This window comes from Saccoglossus kowalevskii, chromosome 12 (genome assembly GCF_978046115.1).
Source record: "Saccoglossus kowalevskii chromosome 12, keSacKowa6.1, whole genome shotgun sequence".
In the NCBI taxonomy this organism is placed as follows: domain Eukaryota; kingdom Metazoa; phylum Hemichordata; class Enteropneusta; family Harrimaniidae; genus Saccoglossus; species Saccoglossus kowalevskii.
Window position 1 is genome coordinate 12,652,287 of NC_140652.1, and position 18,908 is coordinate 12,671,194.

The following is an 18,908-nucleotide window of genomic DNA, read 5'->3' on the forward strand; positions in this document are numbered from 1 at the left end:
TGCAAGGAGGATGGAACCTATAATCCGGGTCCACTTCCAAGAAATTAACAGATAGTGATGGTTACGCCACGCATGTGCGCCGGAGATTTGCGTTGATAAACAGTGAATTCTTACAAAAAATTGCGCCCCCAGTGGCAAGCACGAATCAGACTCGGACTTTTGATCTGATCACAGTGTGCCCTGAATGATGACTTTGACTCCTTAGAATTTTGCGATGTGTTCCATTCCACCTCAAGAATTACAGAGTTGCGCAATAGCTAAATTCGCCACCTTTGTCAATATTTTACACGGCCACTGTCTTCCACATGCAATAATCGAAAATGGAGTAGTTGCTTTTATTCACTTGGGGTGTGATTGCTCCTCTAAAAAATGCGAATGAGCTACATATTCTCTCGCACACGTTTAAAATAAAACTAATTGACATTCATTTATTTTACAAAATTTATTATCACGAAGTGGACAAATTGTTACCATGGTAACAAGGCGATACAAATGTGAAAGCGCAGCTGCATAATAAATATTGTAACATACTATTAACTTTGAAATCAAATACTGTAGAATGCTTTATTTTAGCTGGAATTAATTTTCGCTGAACAAACTTTTTAGGTGCTTTCTTTGGAATTTATTTTCACTCATTTTTGACGAGTTGAAGGTAAAATATATGAAAAAAGGTATATTCGCTGGATTTTATTTTCACTGGATCGGTCCTTCAGCGAAAATTAATCCAAGCGAAAATAAAGTATTTTACAATATATTGAAGTTTCTGTAGTGATTATTGTGAAAGATGATGTACACAAAATGGTAGACTTCAAAATAATGCAACATTTAAAAAGCGAAGGATTTTTTTAACAAGAGTGTTACATACACGTGGTCATTTCAAACGCATATTCAACTGAACGCGCTATCAGAAAATTATTTTAACGGGGTTAACAATGTGACTGAATCTGTTAGAAGCGCGGAAAGCATGGTTGCAAGGTAGACCGCTCTCTGAAAAACCTGAAGACGGTCGAAAAGCGAGTGTTGCACATGTCCAGAAAAATTGGGCAGTAGAACATTCTCAGTGAAGTAAGTTAATTGATAAATAAATACTTTCAAAACACGAGTTTTTGGTACGGAATTCTGAGGCACTATCAGCTGTCACAAAACTCTTGGTGGTACTCAGTCTTCAAGTTGATGACGTCAACGTAACCAATTTTGTTTTGCACAACATCATCTGACCTCGAATTTGGTTTATTTCTGACAAAGACTACAAACCGTCGCACAGGCATGCGCAGTGACTGTGTGCTAGGACCTGTCTTACGCAACCGAAGATAAAATAACGACGTTGTTCGTTGCACATATGCAAATATGTACGTACCCCTGCTAAAGCGGGGGAGTCGTCACTTGCGCATGCGTCAGATGGCCATAGCGTGTCAATGTTTACAAACAAGCGTCTACCCACGAGCCTTTGCGTTTTTAGCGTGCGTTGTTATCGTTTGGGACTCAATTCCCACGCGTGCGTAGGTGACGATCTTCACGCTTCAATAAAATACAACATCTTTACGGGTAGCGTTGTCGCAGCAGACCGCAAGCTGGACTGTTGTTTCTGTGATTGACATTTGTTATCAGATTTTCGCACCCTGGTTGGCAAAAATGTAAACAAGTGACGTCACATTGCAACGATCTGTAGCTTGCGTTGTCTTTTATTTTCTTTCTTTCTTTCTTTTATTTTTTTTTTAGCTCTATCTTGTTAAAATACGTCTCCTATAAAAAAATATACGTAAATATATAAAAATGCCATTGTTGGAAACGTTGTTTTTATAAATGTACTTCAAGTCATGTGTTTAAAGCTAAGGACGTAGGCTGCAGAAAAGACACAACTTAGAAACCATAACGTCACAAATGTGTGGAGCCATATTCTGTCTCGTAATGACGTCAAGATAGCCGACATTGTGACGAACAACCAAACCAACCTATATGGTACAGTGAACGCGATGACTTGACAAAATGAAACAAGTCTCGTGGTTATCTCGCCCTTAATGAGATGTCGGCGACAAGTTGCGTATATTATTAACCGCGAATTGCAGTTCCAGTGAATACAATCATTGAATATGTTAAGATTTTGTCGTTTCCCGCATTTTTTTCATGCAAATTTTGAGCGGCATGAATGGTCACTGCTGATAAAACGTTTAGCTTGAATTGTCTGTGTACTCTCGATAATTGAAAAACAAAAGGTTATAAAATCTGGTCTTTCATTAAATGGTTTCGAGTCAGCGCATCTTTTGCTTTGCAAGTAGCGAACCATAAAACCGACGACGTGACTAACAACCTGACAAAATAACTTGTTTGTGGCTGCGACTCGGTCCCCGATACCTTTAGAAAGTGTTACTGTCGTGCTTACTTTTTATTTCTTGTTTTTTTCTTCTCTCAAAATGTGCTGGAAGTTGCGATTTGCAACCGGATGTTGACCGCAGTGCATTGTTGGTAATTTCAACTTTCTACAAAACCCAGAAAGCAGCTTTACGTGCGTACTATCGCATCCCAGATACCTTACTAATAATCACAGCCAATCGATTAAGGGTAGCGAGGTGTGAAACATAATAAACTTTCCCGGGGCTACTCACAAAGGAAATGTGTTCGGAATTCTGTCTAATCTAACCATTAGGGGAAATTAATGCTCAACCAACATTATTGAGTGTATGTTTGTTTGTCCAACTGCACGAAAAATCAACGGAAATTCATAAATAACGCGACTAAAAATCGACCGATTATTGAGGTAAGAAATTGCCAAGTCGGTATTAGGAATTATATTGGCGTGCCTCCGTTAACATTCGTTATATCGAGTACCCTAGGGGGGGGGTACACAGATCTCAAGTAGTGCTACTACGACTTTGTTCAACAGTGGACGCCTGGGTTCATACTTTACGTGACAGGATCACGCCAATATTTGCCACGACTGCTCTGTCGAGTTCAACAACCTCGTCTCTGCGAATATTTTGTATACACCAGTATTAAAAGCCACCGGAGAATAAGTTCTGCGATTGAGCGCTTCCTCCAAGCACCTTAAAACAAGACCGTCGCGACTGGCGTCGAACCTGTTCGCAAATAAGTGTGGCTGGCGTGTGAGCCACGGAAGTTGCTCCCACGTATAAATACATACTCTGTTCACACGCTCGCCATTGCATGTCTGATTATCGATACTCCAGCTGTTCACTCTCGATATGATCTGTGACACGTCGCGGGGACCGGGTCCTCCGGGTACCGAAGAGGTCGACGCTAAACTGTGGTAAAAGCTTTCTTCGGGGAAACTGCTCTTATCCAACCATTTCAACCAATCTTTTCCGGCATCACTGTGGTGGAGATATTGCACAAATTGACGACTGAGGGCGCATGGCAGATCGCCTCTCCGCACGTTGATGTTTTTCGGAAGAGGGTCCGTCCTCAGCGTGTATGTGTTCACAACAACATCCGCAATATCTTTATGAACATAAAATAATCGATTAAGATGCACTTCTCTTGTATTCATGATGTCGTTTTGTCCGTTGAATTCTCTCAATATTCTCACAATTTCGATGTTTGTTTTCAGTGGGAAATCCTGTCCGGTAAGATTGATGAAGTATTTCCATTTCTTATTTCGTTTCAAAGCGTCGAGTTGACAGGCCATTTCTGCGGTGATGCGGGAAGACGTTCCCCAAGCCACGTGGACCAACTGCGAGGCAATGTACACATTTTTGAAACACTTTACGATGGACTGCACTGCGATGTGTACATCATCGGGGGCCAGCTTGTCCACGTGGATACAATACGAGTTCTGCGGCCGGTATATCGTTCTCAGCAACTGTTCGAATTGATAAACATCTTTGTGTATCAATATTCCAAACGCCAAAGGAAAATCTAGTTCTTCCTGTGTCACGGGTTTGCTAGTGTATCCGCGACTATAAGCAAAGTATCGACAATCGTCCGTCGTGGTCAAGGTATGAAACATGGCATCTGAAATGGTGACGTTCTTGTTCACCACCGCGACGTTCATCCTAACGGTTAACGTCTCTATGCTGGCGCTGTCCATCAAATCATTGCACGTAAGCCCCCTACGCAGTGGCGGGTTATATTCTATATCGAAATGTTCTGCCTGGTCCGAGAGCACTGCGCTGTCTGTCGGCGCTATGGTTGTTGGCTCGGTGTGCTTCCAAAGCCAGCCCGACCAGTTATCGATTACATCGTTCAAGTCTGCCTTATTGACGATCGATTTCTTGTGTTTACGAAGGTGGTGGTGACGTAGTTTCATGCACATTATCATCATGGAGATACAACCGACGATCATAACGAAAGCCACGAACCGCTTATAAGAGAGTAATTGGCGTCCCAACATGGTGAATACGGTTACGTTTTTCCAGGAACAACTAAATCTGTAATAAAAAAACAAAATGCATTTATTTAATATACAATGTACCATATTTAAGACCACAAGACAGTGGTCAATGCGCTACGCAAGTGCTAGATTTGATTTTCCCATAATCCAATGCGCTCTGCCAGTGGAAGCGAGTTTTGGACTCGGAGTGGTGGCGATGTGCACTAAATACCGACTCGTTAGAGTCGTTCGATGCGTACCAATCACAACCTAGAAAATACCTCGTTGAACCCTGCCACAGTTTATTTTCTGTACGTGTTTATCTGCGTAATAATCAAAGTTGACATCTACGTTTTACGCCATATCTCGCGCATACCGGTGGCACGACGACAACCACTCCTAAAAAAACGTCATTGTATTCTTTTCGTACTAGTTACTAGACTAACCATGTTAAAATAAAATAAATTGCACAAAGTAATTGATCATTGTTATAGGAATATCATGATTATTCGCAAATGAATTTTCGTGTTTAAAGAACCACGAAATACTGAACTAGAGAGTCACTGGAATTTGAAATAACCCGGGGTGTCAAGATCACGGGTTGCCTAGCAATATGCAGGGACTACACAAAGGTGGTTTAGGTTTATTTCAGCTACACAAAAATAAGCCGTAACACCTGCTCATGACGTCACTCGAGCCTGTGATGTGGAGAGATAGCCTCTTGGGGTATGCAGACATAATGGCGCATTTCTATCGTCACCGCGTGAGATGGAGAATAGAAAGGTCAATCACGGATCAATTTAATTTTGTTTTTTCGTTTACTGCCTCGATATAGCCAACGTGGGATTTATTATACGGTATCTATGATGTGATCATGATGCCAAAGAAGAGATATGTAATATATGTTTTATTTGATTTAGTAACAATAATTTGCAGGAGTTTGTAACAATGGCTTGTTACTATATGCTGGGCCCAAATAACGAACACTTAGTGCGAGAAGAGGTACTCTTCGGGACTTGTGAGTCAGATTTGTTCAAAGATTAGCAGTAAAGAAACGCTCACCTTTAAAAATATAGCACAGTGAACAAAAACACTGCCCAGGTCTGTACTTACCAAAAGACTACCGATGCTGAATAGTGTTTCCACTGCTAAGTTTTGTTTTACCGTGCACGACCTAACTGGAAGCTATCCAGGGTGCCATTTTACTCATTTTCAAACACATGTGCGCTTTAGACACGCCCACAATTATATCCCCTCTAGAGGGCGCTCTGCGTAAGTAGAACGCCCTCTATACTGTTGATGTCTCATCAACGTACGGAGGAACGGAATCGTGAAACGCCATATTTTTGCTCTTTCCCCCAAAATTGAGTAGCGTCAGCGGATTTTAAGGGTTGAGTTTATACTTTATTATGTGTGCTATTTTTTTCGAAGGTCGACGTTCATTCACTGTTAAAATTCGAACGAATCTGATTCTGTGACGTCACTAGTCCCGAAGAGTGTCGTCTCGTCTGGCATTCGCTACGAACCCTGGTTGTATAAAGTCTCTGTGGCTTGTAATGATGGGCAACCATGGAATCTGCCGACCACGTGACACGACAATGGCGCACACAACTATATTATTTGGGTCATGAACTATCGTCAGGTTTGTTCGTGGGTTTTAAGTATCAATGCTTGTTGGGAATTGTTTGAAACGTCCGTACGTTGACATGGAACTGCGAAGACGTAACGAGATTCAAATCACGTGACTCTGGAAGTAGCGTTCACTACTGTACAAGAACATTACGGGAACAGCACGCAAGATGCGACGGCTACCACGAAACATACCATGCCGTCCAACCAAAAAACAGCTCGGGGTTGATCCAGCCGATAATCCGAGTATATATGGCATATATGTGTCATGGCAGTTTGAATATTAACATGCGAAAACATAATCTATCCACAATCATTAAAACCCTATCGATCACGAAGCCCTGCGTCGACTGTGGTTACTTGAACACTGTTCACACTGAATGAATGGGCGGTTCTAATTAGCATTTTATATAATTAGTCAAATAATATTTCAAAGCATACAATATTAGATGAGGGAAATGACTACTATTATATGTTGTCGGCGGTGTTTATGTATACTAACAAAGTTGCGTTGCTACAGTCACGGTGTCATTACGAGACAGCCTAAACTACATGGGTGCGACTGAACTATACCCACTCAAGGACAGCTGATGTTTTATCGTCCAAAAACTTACTGTAAAATACTTTATTTAATTCGCTTGGTTGGAACAAATTTTCGCTATTTCCGTGAAAATAATAAAATCCAACGAATGGGCCTTTTTTCCTATATTTTTACATTCAATTCGTCAAGAATCAGTGAAAATAAATCATATACAATGCACCCAATTTTAGCTAAAATAAAGACTTTTATAGTAAGCTTGTTTAATTAATAATGTTACCAATAATTTAATACCAAAATGCAAACAAGCTGCGAATTATTTGCCAGGCAACTTAACATTTCACCAGTCTAATGCCATTGTACGGTGCGATGATTTACTATTATTATATTCACTATTGTAAAGGCTGTATTCACCATTGTGAATATGCTTTGGCATTTCATTCAGACATCACATGGTTAACGAGTTAGTGTGTGGTCAGTGAGGTTGGTGTTTTGTTCAATCATATGCCGTACTATTGTAAAAGTGGGCAAAATATACTCAGAGAAACAATGGCGTGTTCACCGATGACGTCATATTTTGGGAGCACCGCCCCCCTGTGATAAAAGTTGAAAATTTGATATAATTACAAAAAGCGAAGGGCTTTCAAAATATGTGTTATACCTTGACCTTAACCTAGTAGTGGTCTTGAATGTACATGTTCAACAGCCGTGTTTTCTTTATCATTATTTTTTATTTTCTACATTTTTAATGACATTGGGGCTTGACGAAAAGTGGGCATTGTGAATGGCTGGCTAATCCCTCTAATCACCCATGGCAACGACAAGCGAATGTAAACATTGCATAGTCTAAGACATGAAAGAGATACTCATACAGGGATAAATAATAATTATCTTTCGCTGTTTCCCGACATCCCTTGCGAATGGCGAATAGAGGGCAGGTAAGTACCGGTATATTCTTCCACAAGGCCAGGATTCCGACCCTGGATTCGCCGTGGCGTGACGTGAATCACTGCAAAAATGCTGCCTGCTTAGGCTTCATATTCGAGATTTTTCGCTATTTGTATGCAAAACATATATTCGCATAACTTTTGGGAGTAAAAGGAAACTCCTGCTCTTCATATACAATGACCACGTGCGTGAAATCAGACGTCAGGTAACTAAGAAAAATAAAGCAAAGAAGTGGAACGAAATCGACCAAGCAGAATTATATTATTAGAAGTGAAATAATATTATTAGAAGCCCAGAAATTGACCGAAAGTGTGACCTTTCAGGGTCGTAAGACTAAAGTCCCTTCATAAAGTTCAGGTGCAATTGTATTCTACCCACAATGCGTTGTGTTCATCTAAAATAACGAATGCAGTTGTGAAATGTCACATTTTGTTGGTTCATAAACAGAAATAGGACAAAAAATCGATTGTTTAATTAATAAAAATAAACTAGCATAACGTGAACGCAATTATTACGATAGACGCCTAACAACGGTCCACAGGTAGTCAATACCTATTGTATTCAAAACACTGAATAAAACCGGATAAAGACAAATAGTGAGTGTTATTTATGTCGTATCTATTATTGTTTTCACGTTTCGCCCATTTTTTTAAGGGTGGCAGTCAACCATGGAGACATTGTTAGAACAACAGATAGGCACAAACAACGATAGGCCATACTTTCCCACGAAAGAACAGAACATTCAGCCGAAGTTAAAAACTTAATAAAAATACACTGGCCTAAATATGAATTAAAAGCGAAGGGGCAATAAATGCACTGTGAATTAACTTTTGCAGACATGAGGTGAAACTTATTGTTGGTCCAAATATTCTCCACCGCTCGTAAAGAGGTTAATATGTTGCCCAAAGAGAGAAGGCCCTTTTTTTAATTCAAGACATTTTGATTGAGACATAATAAAAATTTAGTGGTCTCTTCATGGGCGTCGAAGGGCTAATGTTGTCACAAGGTGGTTGCGTTGTTATGTTACTTTTGTTCACGTACAATAGCAACAAAAAGCACATGTTTCAGCAGTACTTGTGATTCTCGGAGAATACGAGTACACATTTTAAAGGCATTTTTTAGTGTGAAGTGACAACATTTTACATTGGTGACTATCTTGAAAGCCATGCGTACAAACAGGGCTAGAAGAGTTACGTTGTGAAAGCCCTGAATGAACACGGGATTCCCCGTACACGATAATTAGCTTCCAGTTTTGAACTGCTGTATTAACATTTTGTAGAGAAAATAGTTTCCCGTGACAATACACACCCACGTACGACATTAATGAACAGATATATAAAAGTTCTCTATTCAAAGGTAAATGTTATTATAGTACACTCCGAGTAGGGTCTACTTCGTCAAACTCTGTCTTCGTCACGGAACGTTAACCAGTTGGTACGTGACGTAAACCAGTGAGATGCGTGTTGTGACGTGAACCAGTATATGTGATGTAAACCAATGGGATGTGTGACGTAAACCAGTGAATTTTATGGCGTAAACCAGAAAGATATGTGACGTAACCCCGTGAGATATATGACGTAAAAGACTGGGTATGTGACGTAACCCGGAGAGATATATGACGTGAACCAGCGAGATGTGTGAAGTAAACAAGATATGTGATGTAAATCAGTGAGATGTGTGATATAAACCAGTGATATGTGTGACGTAATCCAGTGAGATGTGTGACGTAAACCAGTGAAATGTGTGACGTAAAAAAAAAAAACAATGTGATACTAGTATATTCAAACCATTGATATATGTGTAAACCAACGACACAAGTAACTGGAATATATACAAACCAGTTAGAAAGGCGGCGTGAATCGGTCAAATAATATATTTTAATTGGTTGCGAAATATTGCAAATTTTACAATGGGAAGACTGAATATTTTCGGCACCATGAATCAATAAACGTCTGATCCCATTTGTTAAATTACAGTACACGTTAAAACCCTTTACCACTTCTATGTTGCCAGACGCATAGCATCGAGCTGAAGTTTATTTTTCATGAATATAGTAAATAATTATTATAATGCCTACTAACAGACTGATGATACCTTAGTGATAATCGAATTACATTGGAATACATTCGAAAGAGATCCGTTCACTCTAATACTCAGGGACGACAAAGTCGCTGACTATAAACTCTTGGGGTTGACCCGTCATTGCTTTTGCAACATGGGTGAGAATTATGCGATGACGCCGACTACTTTCTCATGCACATTATTTTTTCCGACTTTTCGGTCTCTGTATTCCCCCCTCTCTAATTCCGACCTAATCATACTCTATATGCAATGGTCAAACCCAAGTTTTGTGTTTTGAATCATAGACCCTAGGTATATGTTCGAATGCATATAAACTTGCCCCCATATTTCTCTGTTAGAAGAAAAAAATGGCGTCTACCATCACATACTGTCACGACAAAGTACTGAAGCATGTCGTGCCTAAAAATACATGTTATTCGTAGCCGGGTAGTCACGCTGTCTCGCAAGGACCTTTGCATGTTAAATTGAAGCTGACATTGCGCATGCTCAGTCGAAGGAGCGAATTTGTGGAATGACACCGGGCATTTTGAGTGTAATATTGCCCGTGACTATTGTAATAATAAGAACTTTATTGTTATCGAATCTCTGTTGAGATATAGATAAAATTGCAATAAAGAGTAAAATTATAATAATAGAAAAACTAAAAAAAAACTAAAAACAGAAAAAAAATTGTATATCAGAGATGAACAAATCTCACTCTTATTGCCCTGATATGAAACAGTTGACCTTTGACCTACATCGTTGCAGTTTAATGACACGTGCCAGTATTCCCATTATATAAATGTGAAATAAATAAAAAAAAGAATGACGTTTTACATTTCTACATGTCCAACCATCCATGCACGGAACAATTAATGCATTTTGCCAGCACACGATTTCGACGGAATAAAATAAATATCATAATTTCAATCGATTTTCATATTTTGTTGTTTAGATTTTTGCAATTAAAATAAAAAAAAATAATTATAATTGGTATTTTCAATGATAGGGTTCGGTAACAAAATAGTCCCTCTGTATTACATGGAAGTATGCATATGGTTTTCTTTGTTATGTAGATTTGTTTGTGATTGAAAGCTCGACGGGTTAACCGTGTTCGTCTACAAGACCAGTGCGTGTCAAAATAAAATCGAATTGCCGTTTAAATCAGCAATAAAACGATGCACTCGAATATGAATTTAACGATACACTGAAATGACGTCACAGACAAGTAATTATCATAATAATAATAATGAGGGGATGGGATAGGGTTAGGACTCGACTTGAATGAAATGGTGTTTTCAAGGTCACCATTGTCGTAACTGTAGCATTCATGTTTGTCTCTGTCATTTAATGGTTCAAATCCGAATTTCGGGTGGCAGCTAAGCCAGAAAACGGCAGGTCATTCAGCATATCAGCTGGGCCGAGACGTATGTGATCGCACGACCATCACATTTTTTAAAAAAACAGCCTCAATAATCGAGGTAAACACGTACTCAATCAACAATTGAAACATGTCAGACACAAAAATGAACGTCGAGGTCGCGATAATTCCCGATTAAAAACAACCTAATTGGGAATTGGGTCTTTAAATGTTCGTGTGATATACGTCGCGTACATTGAGGTCACGCAGTAGTCATACTCGGCCTCCATGTACTCAATCACATGCCGCTATCAACTGTTCACCGAACGTCGATGCTTCGATAACATCCGGCACATAGAGTATACTTACTGCATTGTTTTGATGTATTGACACATAAATCTCCACCGCTTTCTTCTCTGCCTCGGTGAGTTTGTCGGCGAGACCGTGGATGCCTTCTCGTCGAGGAGCAGAAGAACACGAATCCGGGATAAATACCCTTCCACAATCTCCGGTATCACTGTCGCGAGGTCGGCGCTGTATCCTTTCTCTGTGAGGCTTTCATTTCTAAAAGTCGACACGTTCTGAATACTAGAATAGCCGTTGCCTGTTTGAATGCGCAAATAGACGTGAATAGATCTTGCGTTGCTAATAGTATACCCAAGAACCTGTCCGACTAACTCGGTTAATCGTAATTTGACTACTGTTTTCTTTTTCATCCTTATTTGCCGTGACTCGTGGCAGCGGTATTATATAGTGGGTAACATACTGGCTACAAATTGACCTGAATTAATTACTGATCTTGGGCAGATCTTGTTTTGTTCTTTTCAAGCCATGATCTAATTATTCAAATGCATGACATCGACAGCTCGGCGACATATTTTTTTTTCTTCTATTTACTTCGCATCGACCGATCGATCCCAAATTTTGTATTGAATATCCAATATTGATCCGAATTGTAGTCCATGTCTACCTTTGAAAGATCACGTGACTATTTCCCTTGACTCTGGTAGTAATAATACTCAAATTTAAATGATTTGCATTGAAGTTTAATATTTTATTTCAACAAAATGCCTAAAAAATCTACATTCACAGAATTAATTTGGAAAGGGATGGTCACGTGTTTTATGAAAGTTTGGGTTGGGGTGGCTAGGCTAGGCTGGGATGAGCAATGAATTAATCAGAGAAACGATTTGTATTTCTTGCGAACTTCCTGTTAATGAAAAATCGCCCAACAAGATGATTTTATTTTTTAAATCTGTCTTGCCAAAAAAACAAAAAACGATTTACTGTTGTAACCGAAAGTGTCCTGCTGCTTAATATTCGGATGAATGGGGTGAGACTATTGTAGGTGTATAGTGGCCTTGGTCGTGAAAGAGGTGATTTGGGTCTGACCAGGGCTCAATCAAAGCACGTCACACCTTGACCTATCATAATGGTTAGTTGATATGGAGGAGAAATCATAGCATGAATGGACCTGAAATTCATCTCACATACGCACGTTATGTTTTGACGCACTAAAAATATCAGCGGTCGCCCGGAAGTAAGCATCTCTCTGTATACTTGTATGCGAGATGGAAAAACCCTGCCGAAAGCTTTGCCGTGTCCGTTACCGTTGTCCACATTTAATATGAGTTATGCGTATTCTACCAGCCGATACGCGATAGTGCTGATTTAAAAATCAAGACAATGTAACTACATTTAATTGTATAAACTGAAGATATAAATGTGTTGATTGGCTATTCAAAACATAACAACAACTAAAACAAGACTGAACGTGTTTTGTCGTGAATGTCAAGTGAACTGCATATACTTCACACGTTGTGTTGATTCGAAAAAGCTACAGAAAAGGTTTTATTTTTCATGAGATTACCCCGCCCCCTCCAATTTACTAAGAATGGGACGGAGGAGCGCATCAGTTGTATGACCTGGATCACAGTATCTTTGCGCCTGTATACACCAGTGGTCACGTGTTTGCTCTATCATCTTACAAGTTAGGCCTGCGATTATACTGGCACAGTCTGGGGGCGATTTATTTCTTTTTCAAATTTAAAATTAAATAAAAAAAAAGCGAAATGAAGGTGTTAACGCGAAATCCCTCGTAACCGCTAAATCGCGTTCACCCACCTTTCGCAAAACTATATTTTTTCCATTTTTTCCATCACCACAGCTGGGCTAGTCTAGCCTGCGATGTACGCGTAGACACATTTGTATATGCCACACCATAAGACACGTGCTGTAGTGACGTGGTGTCTCAATCTGATTAAAATCCGATTTAGGTAAATAAGTATAAATACTCTCAAAATGGAGATAACAAAACGGCGTGATTATTACGTAATACTTTGGTGGTTTGAAAAAAGATGTGAGCATGTTACGGAATGGAAGTAACAGAACGGCGTGATTATTGCGTAATACTTTGGCGGTTTGAAAACAGATGTGAGCATGTTACGCGCCGGCGACCTTTCGCAACGGGTATAATGGCGTCCTAAACTGATTTTGAGTGCACGGTCATCTGTGTTTATTTTATCTTATTTTAAAAGTAAGTACTGCAGTGAGTATGCCATTTTACATGGCCCAGTCTGGTCAGCTATTATTGCTTGCTGGAAAAGTACACAAAGGGCAAAAAATATTTGGTCAACCAAAATATTGCCAACGAGTAGGTGCCATTATGCGAATTTAATTATGCATATGCATATTTACTCTCGCTGGTGTGAAAACGCAAGAATGTGAGATTCTTATCTGTTTCAATACTGAGTGCATCTAACGCCGACGTAACTTTTTGTGGCCAAGATACAAAAAAAGGAGAAACAAAAATGACAAATAGATACAATACATTAGAGTTAATGCGATACGTTCTCAAAACAGACATGAACGTGTTACTGGAGCGACCAGTAACGAGTGTGCTTCCGTGATTTTCCGTTCAACTGCGAGATCTCGCGAGTTGCGCGAAAGATGCGCGCCGAACTTCTGCCGCAAAAATCGAACGATTTGATTTTGAACTTGAATTTCTTTATTTCGTAGCTCACATCGAAAGGCCGGTCTTTCACTTGGCAGGAGAATCCCGGGTCGAATCTACGATCTTTTTTTGTCCTGTTTTTACGTTCAATTTCACGCATAACGCGGGAACTCACAGCCTAGTGAACGAAAAGTGGTATATTGTAGTGGCGTCCTAGACTGAATGGTGAAATCGCTACAGGAATCTTATTGACACTTTTACTAGTATGGGAATGAAGTTGTTTATTATTAGTATTTATCGAAATTAACGACCGCCCACATTAGGCACAATCTCCACTTAGTCTCTGAATTTCAAATTCACGACTAATATGCAAAGTACTCCGGCGGTCGTACATATATGTGAAGAGCCACTGAAATCTTCAATAATCGCGTTAATCGTGTTACGTCATGAAATTTCCAATTCGACAGCGTAGTCACAAACAGGTGGTTGGCACGGAAGATAATATTCACGTAGATGCCCACCCTCCCGTAATAGCATTAATGTGTGTATGTAAATAATCACCACAGCCTGGTAACCTTAGCAACAGTTACAAGCAGGTGACCATGGGGATATGACTCCCAAGGGAGATTCGATAGTAGTTTGTACTCGATAGAAAAGGGAAAACTTCGCAAAAACCTTTTTTTTTTCTTTTTTTTTTTTTTTTTTTGCTGATAATCTTTTACAGAACGCCAGGCCTGAATAACTATGAGAGCAAAATGTGTCATGATTTTTTGCTTTGGGGTTCCATCTAGACAGAAAGTCAACAATATTTATAAGCCTATGAAATTTGGTTTAAGGGGGGTCGGTGGTTGACGGACCAATATGAATATCAATAAATTCATTTTTTTTTTTAAATATGACAGTATTAAGTTTACGAGAACTCCACAGAAGATGGGTTGCTAATCATAAGTTCCGATTCGTACCAACATGTAAGAATTAAATAAACTAACCTAGGGGGTCGCGTAAATTATACAAACAATAGATACTCTATAAATATTGATTCTCTTGTAATATTATTGTTATGATTTTACCCAGGCTACAAACAATGCTAACATGACATTCACCCGGTTACAATGTAAACACTACCGAACCTTTAATTGATGGGGACCGCAATGCACGCCGGTATTTTGGGTATTAGCTGTATTCAGACATATACGTATTGTGACAATATTTCTGTTACTCCAGGCTGTTGGAGTTGTTAGTATTGACCCCCCGGTCCAGACAGGCCGGGGAGTGTCGTTGTGCAATCCACACTAGAAGAGGACGTTGTTGTCTGCTTTCAGAATTTGGAGTACGAACATTATGTGAGCCTCGACGGCTTTTGTCATATACCTATTCTCTTCGAACTATTTTGGTTGGAAATAGGGCAGTGTCTGTTATGTCTGTTTACCCTGAGTCAATATGTACACAGCTACCTCAAACGTGCTGTTCAAACCATGAACACACTCTCTAGTACGTTCATGTTAAAACTCGACATGTTTAATCATTGAACGACATTTTCAGATTTCTTCCTACTCGTTCCTGCGTTCACTCAGGCTGGTATCTGAATATCGCGTTGGGACGCCGGGTAAACAAACACGGCTGGAAGCGTTGTTACGATCTGTAATAATATATACTAGTATTCGAGTTGAACAATGCCCATTGTACCAACAGTATCACTAGTACACCGCGTCGATGTCGTCGTTTTTTTCTTTATTCCTTATGTTTTATAAAAAAAAAAGTATTCAGTTCAACAAGTTGCGTCTTGATTTATCACATATCTATAGTCGTACACTTTAAGTAGTAAGCAATTCAAAAATAGTCTAAAAATAAATAAATCAATTTTAGCTCCTTATCGTCGTTAGTATGAAGATCGGTGTTGTCACAGCCGAGGGACAAGTGGGGGAGAATATCGTCGTTCATACGAACAGAGATTTACTAGTATATTGATATTTACCACCTGCTACGTGACGTAACTGGACCTTGGTTGTAAATGAGGTAGTATCTCAGGTTTAACCATGCATCGCACTGAAATCCGAACAATGGTTTTGAAATCAGTGGGACAACAATAGCTGCATGTTTATGTCGTGTAAGAAAAGGTACATGCGTGCAAATTCGTACATACTACATGGTTCTCGGTTAAAGGGCGGTAGTCGTCACGCCACGCATGCGTGTGATATATGGGTCTCATATAAACAAATATGGCTACTTTGACCGTTGCGCAGATCAACGAGTACTAACTGAGACGTTTCCAAGCTTCAATTAGATATTTTTAGGTGATTGGAAGGTATCAAGGGAGTCACCGGCGGTATTCAGTGCAAGTCGCGCCCAGGTCAAACCTCATACTTGTGATTTCCATTTGAGAGCATTGGATTGTGGGAAAGTCAATGCTTATAAACACAAATGTCGCACATGCCCAGCGTGACGATCACCGCGCTTTAATGTTTAACAATGGCATCAACTCAACCTTTGATTCAAATGGATTTCGTCATACTCGTAGATAGCATTGTTTGTCACGTATCGCTCCAGTGTGACGTACTAAAGAGTAGGCCGAAAATGCCCACCACATGTGACCTCACATACTTTTATTTTCTCGTGATTACCACCAGAGTAGCATCAATTCTCGCCTGTGTTTTCGGATTGATACAACACAACAACACACTCGTGTCAGTGAAGCCAACATAAGAGAAAATGTCGTGGGATTATATATAATTACCATTTTGATAATTGTCTAGAGTTATATAGATTGAGACGCGCTAAAAATGCAGTAGTCAACAATATAGTGATGCAAATACTATTTTCTAAGAATGTTACTTATATCTGCAACAAAATTCTGAATAACCCACGGAGGAAAATTTGCTAAAATATTCCCCATTGCTCGGCAAAGACTCGATTTCCACCCGCATTCGAACACCCACCGAGTGACAACAAACTCCTTGAAAATACTACAACCTGCTTAACGAAATATGATACTTTTTGAGTCTTGCACGCTCGTATGGTGACACGAATTTTTACAAAATGAAAAAAAAAAGTTCACCAAGTCTAACAATGTGTACCGCGGCAGTGGTGCCAACTCTACACTGTTCATCGTTACGCATCCGATCTAACTGTGAGCATTTTAAATTTGTCTTAAAATGTATAAAATCAGAAGTACAGAAGAGGCATCTACGCATGTTACAAAATGAAACATTGCGAAAAAAATAAATAAAATATCTTGTCCTGAGTATATTGACTATTTGGACCCGAAATGTAGGTAGACTGCGGCGGTCAAGGATTCTTTCAAATCACAGTCACCAGAATTTACATTTTGTACTATTTACCCTTTCTTTCATGAACCGCGGCGATTGGTAGAAAGCCCCCAGGCTCCAGTCTTGTGGGCGGACTTATCTAATAACTAATATACATCCGCCAACAGGAAGCGATCATTAACTACTAGTATATAACATCGTATTGTAAACTTGAGTAGTGTATTACACATCTGTGACATTTGGTGGTACGGACTTCGTGTTTGTTATTCGAGTCACGCTCCAATGCCTACTCGGACGTACATTTATATATAATATAGTCACGTCGTGTATGTAGTGCTCTCAACTATTAAGAGTGTCCCACGAAACAAACAGAAAGGGAGAAATTGCGGCTTCTTGACCGGATTTGATTTTACTGCACCACTCGTCTGTCTGAGTACGCGACACAGTCTTACGCATAATATCGTATATGCACAGAATATTGACAAGAGTTCTCACCAGCCCTCATTGTGTGCGAGACAAACATCTTATACTAGTAAATGTAAACCTGACTTTGACATTTAGAACAATATTGTCCTCGTACAAATATAATGTCTATAGTGTGTGTGTATGTTTACTTACTTACAGTCGACGACTGAAAACATTTCATTTCACCGTGTGTGTACTGACATTCCCAACAAGACGTGGACATTCGTATGTGTCCCTGCATCGCCGCTGCACGGTGGAAGTTAGTACACATTATAACAGGTTTCAACGATTTTCTTACCTTGTTTGTTTGATTTCATCATTTCCTCTTTACTGGGACCAACCACTGTGACCGTTGTTCTCATACACCCCCGTGTCACGTTGCTTGATATACTGGTGTGTGTACTGACTCGCGTTCGAAAGTCGACTGACCCAATAGCCACAGTTCACCACGATAGGGCGCTCACGCCACTAGTCAACTATCATTGTACCATACATGGTTTAACCACTAGTAAATAATGCAGATAGTCAGACATGCCAAGTGTGTATTATAAGTTCGATTTCGCAATTAAAATATAACACCTAATATGAAGGTTGGAATAATATGTCATCTTCTATATCTTTTTTATGATTATGGGTTATTATTATAAGAAAACAAAAAATGAAATTGGAAAATCGGACAATTTTTTCATTGATTTCTATGGTAAAGTTATTTCTTTATTACTCAAAATGTTGCTCAATGACATATATTGCATATTATTATTGATATGAATCCTAATTTAGTCGTCTTCCGGTGTGATAATAGTGTTGTACAATAGTAGTTATGTCCCATAATGCATTGCACATATGAGCAATAAGTAACATGCTATGAAGTGTACACTGTTGATCAAAAGATAACACCGCTGATTCTGAACACCTAATATGTGAGGGCGCACTTCATTGACTGACGCACAGAAAATATATATTCAAACCTCAGCGATTTCATATCATCGTTTCTTCAAAAATGTCGTGTTCGGTTATCCATTTTCTATTTTCCCATAATGCATTGCATATATTTGCAATAAGTAACATGGTCTGAAGTTTGAATTTTATTCGGCACGAACTGATCAAAAAATAACACCACTAATTCTGAACATCTAATATGTGAGGGCGCACTTCATTGACCAACGCGCAGAAAATATACATGTACATGTATATTCAACAATTTCAACTCTGCGTCGGTTTCTTCAAACATGTCGTGTTCGGTTATCCATTGTCTATTTTGATACGAAATGACAAACAAACAAAGAAAAAAAAACGTCAGAAGTCATTTCATAACCTACGAATGCGAAACGATTTGACAATGCACGTTTGTTTGCACGACC

At 39.4% G+C, this 18,908-nt stretch overlaps 1 protein-coding gene across 3 annotated transcripts; it reads right to left on the reverse strand.

The window, feature by feature from the left end:
* Positions 1 to 423: 423 nt before the first annotated feature.
* On the reverse strand, positions 424 to 17,932 carry LOC100313580 (core 2-GlcNac-transferase). Of its 3 annotated transcripts, none has more exons than XM_006818346.3 (2): positions 17,846 to 17,932; positions 424 to 4,385 (listed from the first exon to the last, which is right to left on the reverse strand). In XM_006818346.3, the coding sequence occupies exon 2, from the start codon at positions 4,346 to 4,348 to the stop codon at positions 2,915 to 2,917; it is 1,434 nt and encodes a 477-aa protein (XP_006818409.1). In that variant the 5' UTR covers positions 4,349 to 4,385; positions 17,846 to 17,932; the 3' UTR covers positions 424 to 2,914.
* Positions 17,933 to 18,908: the final 976 nt, after the last annotated feature.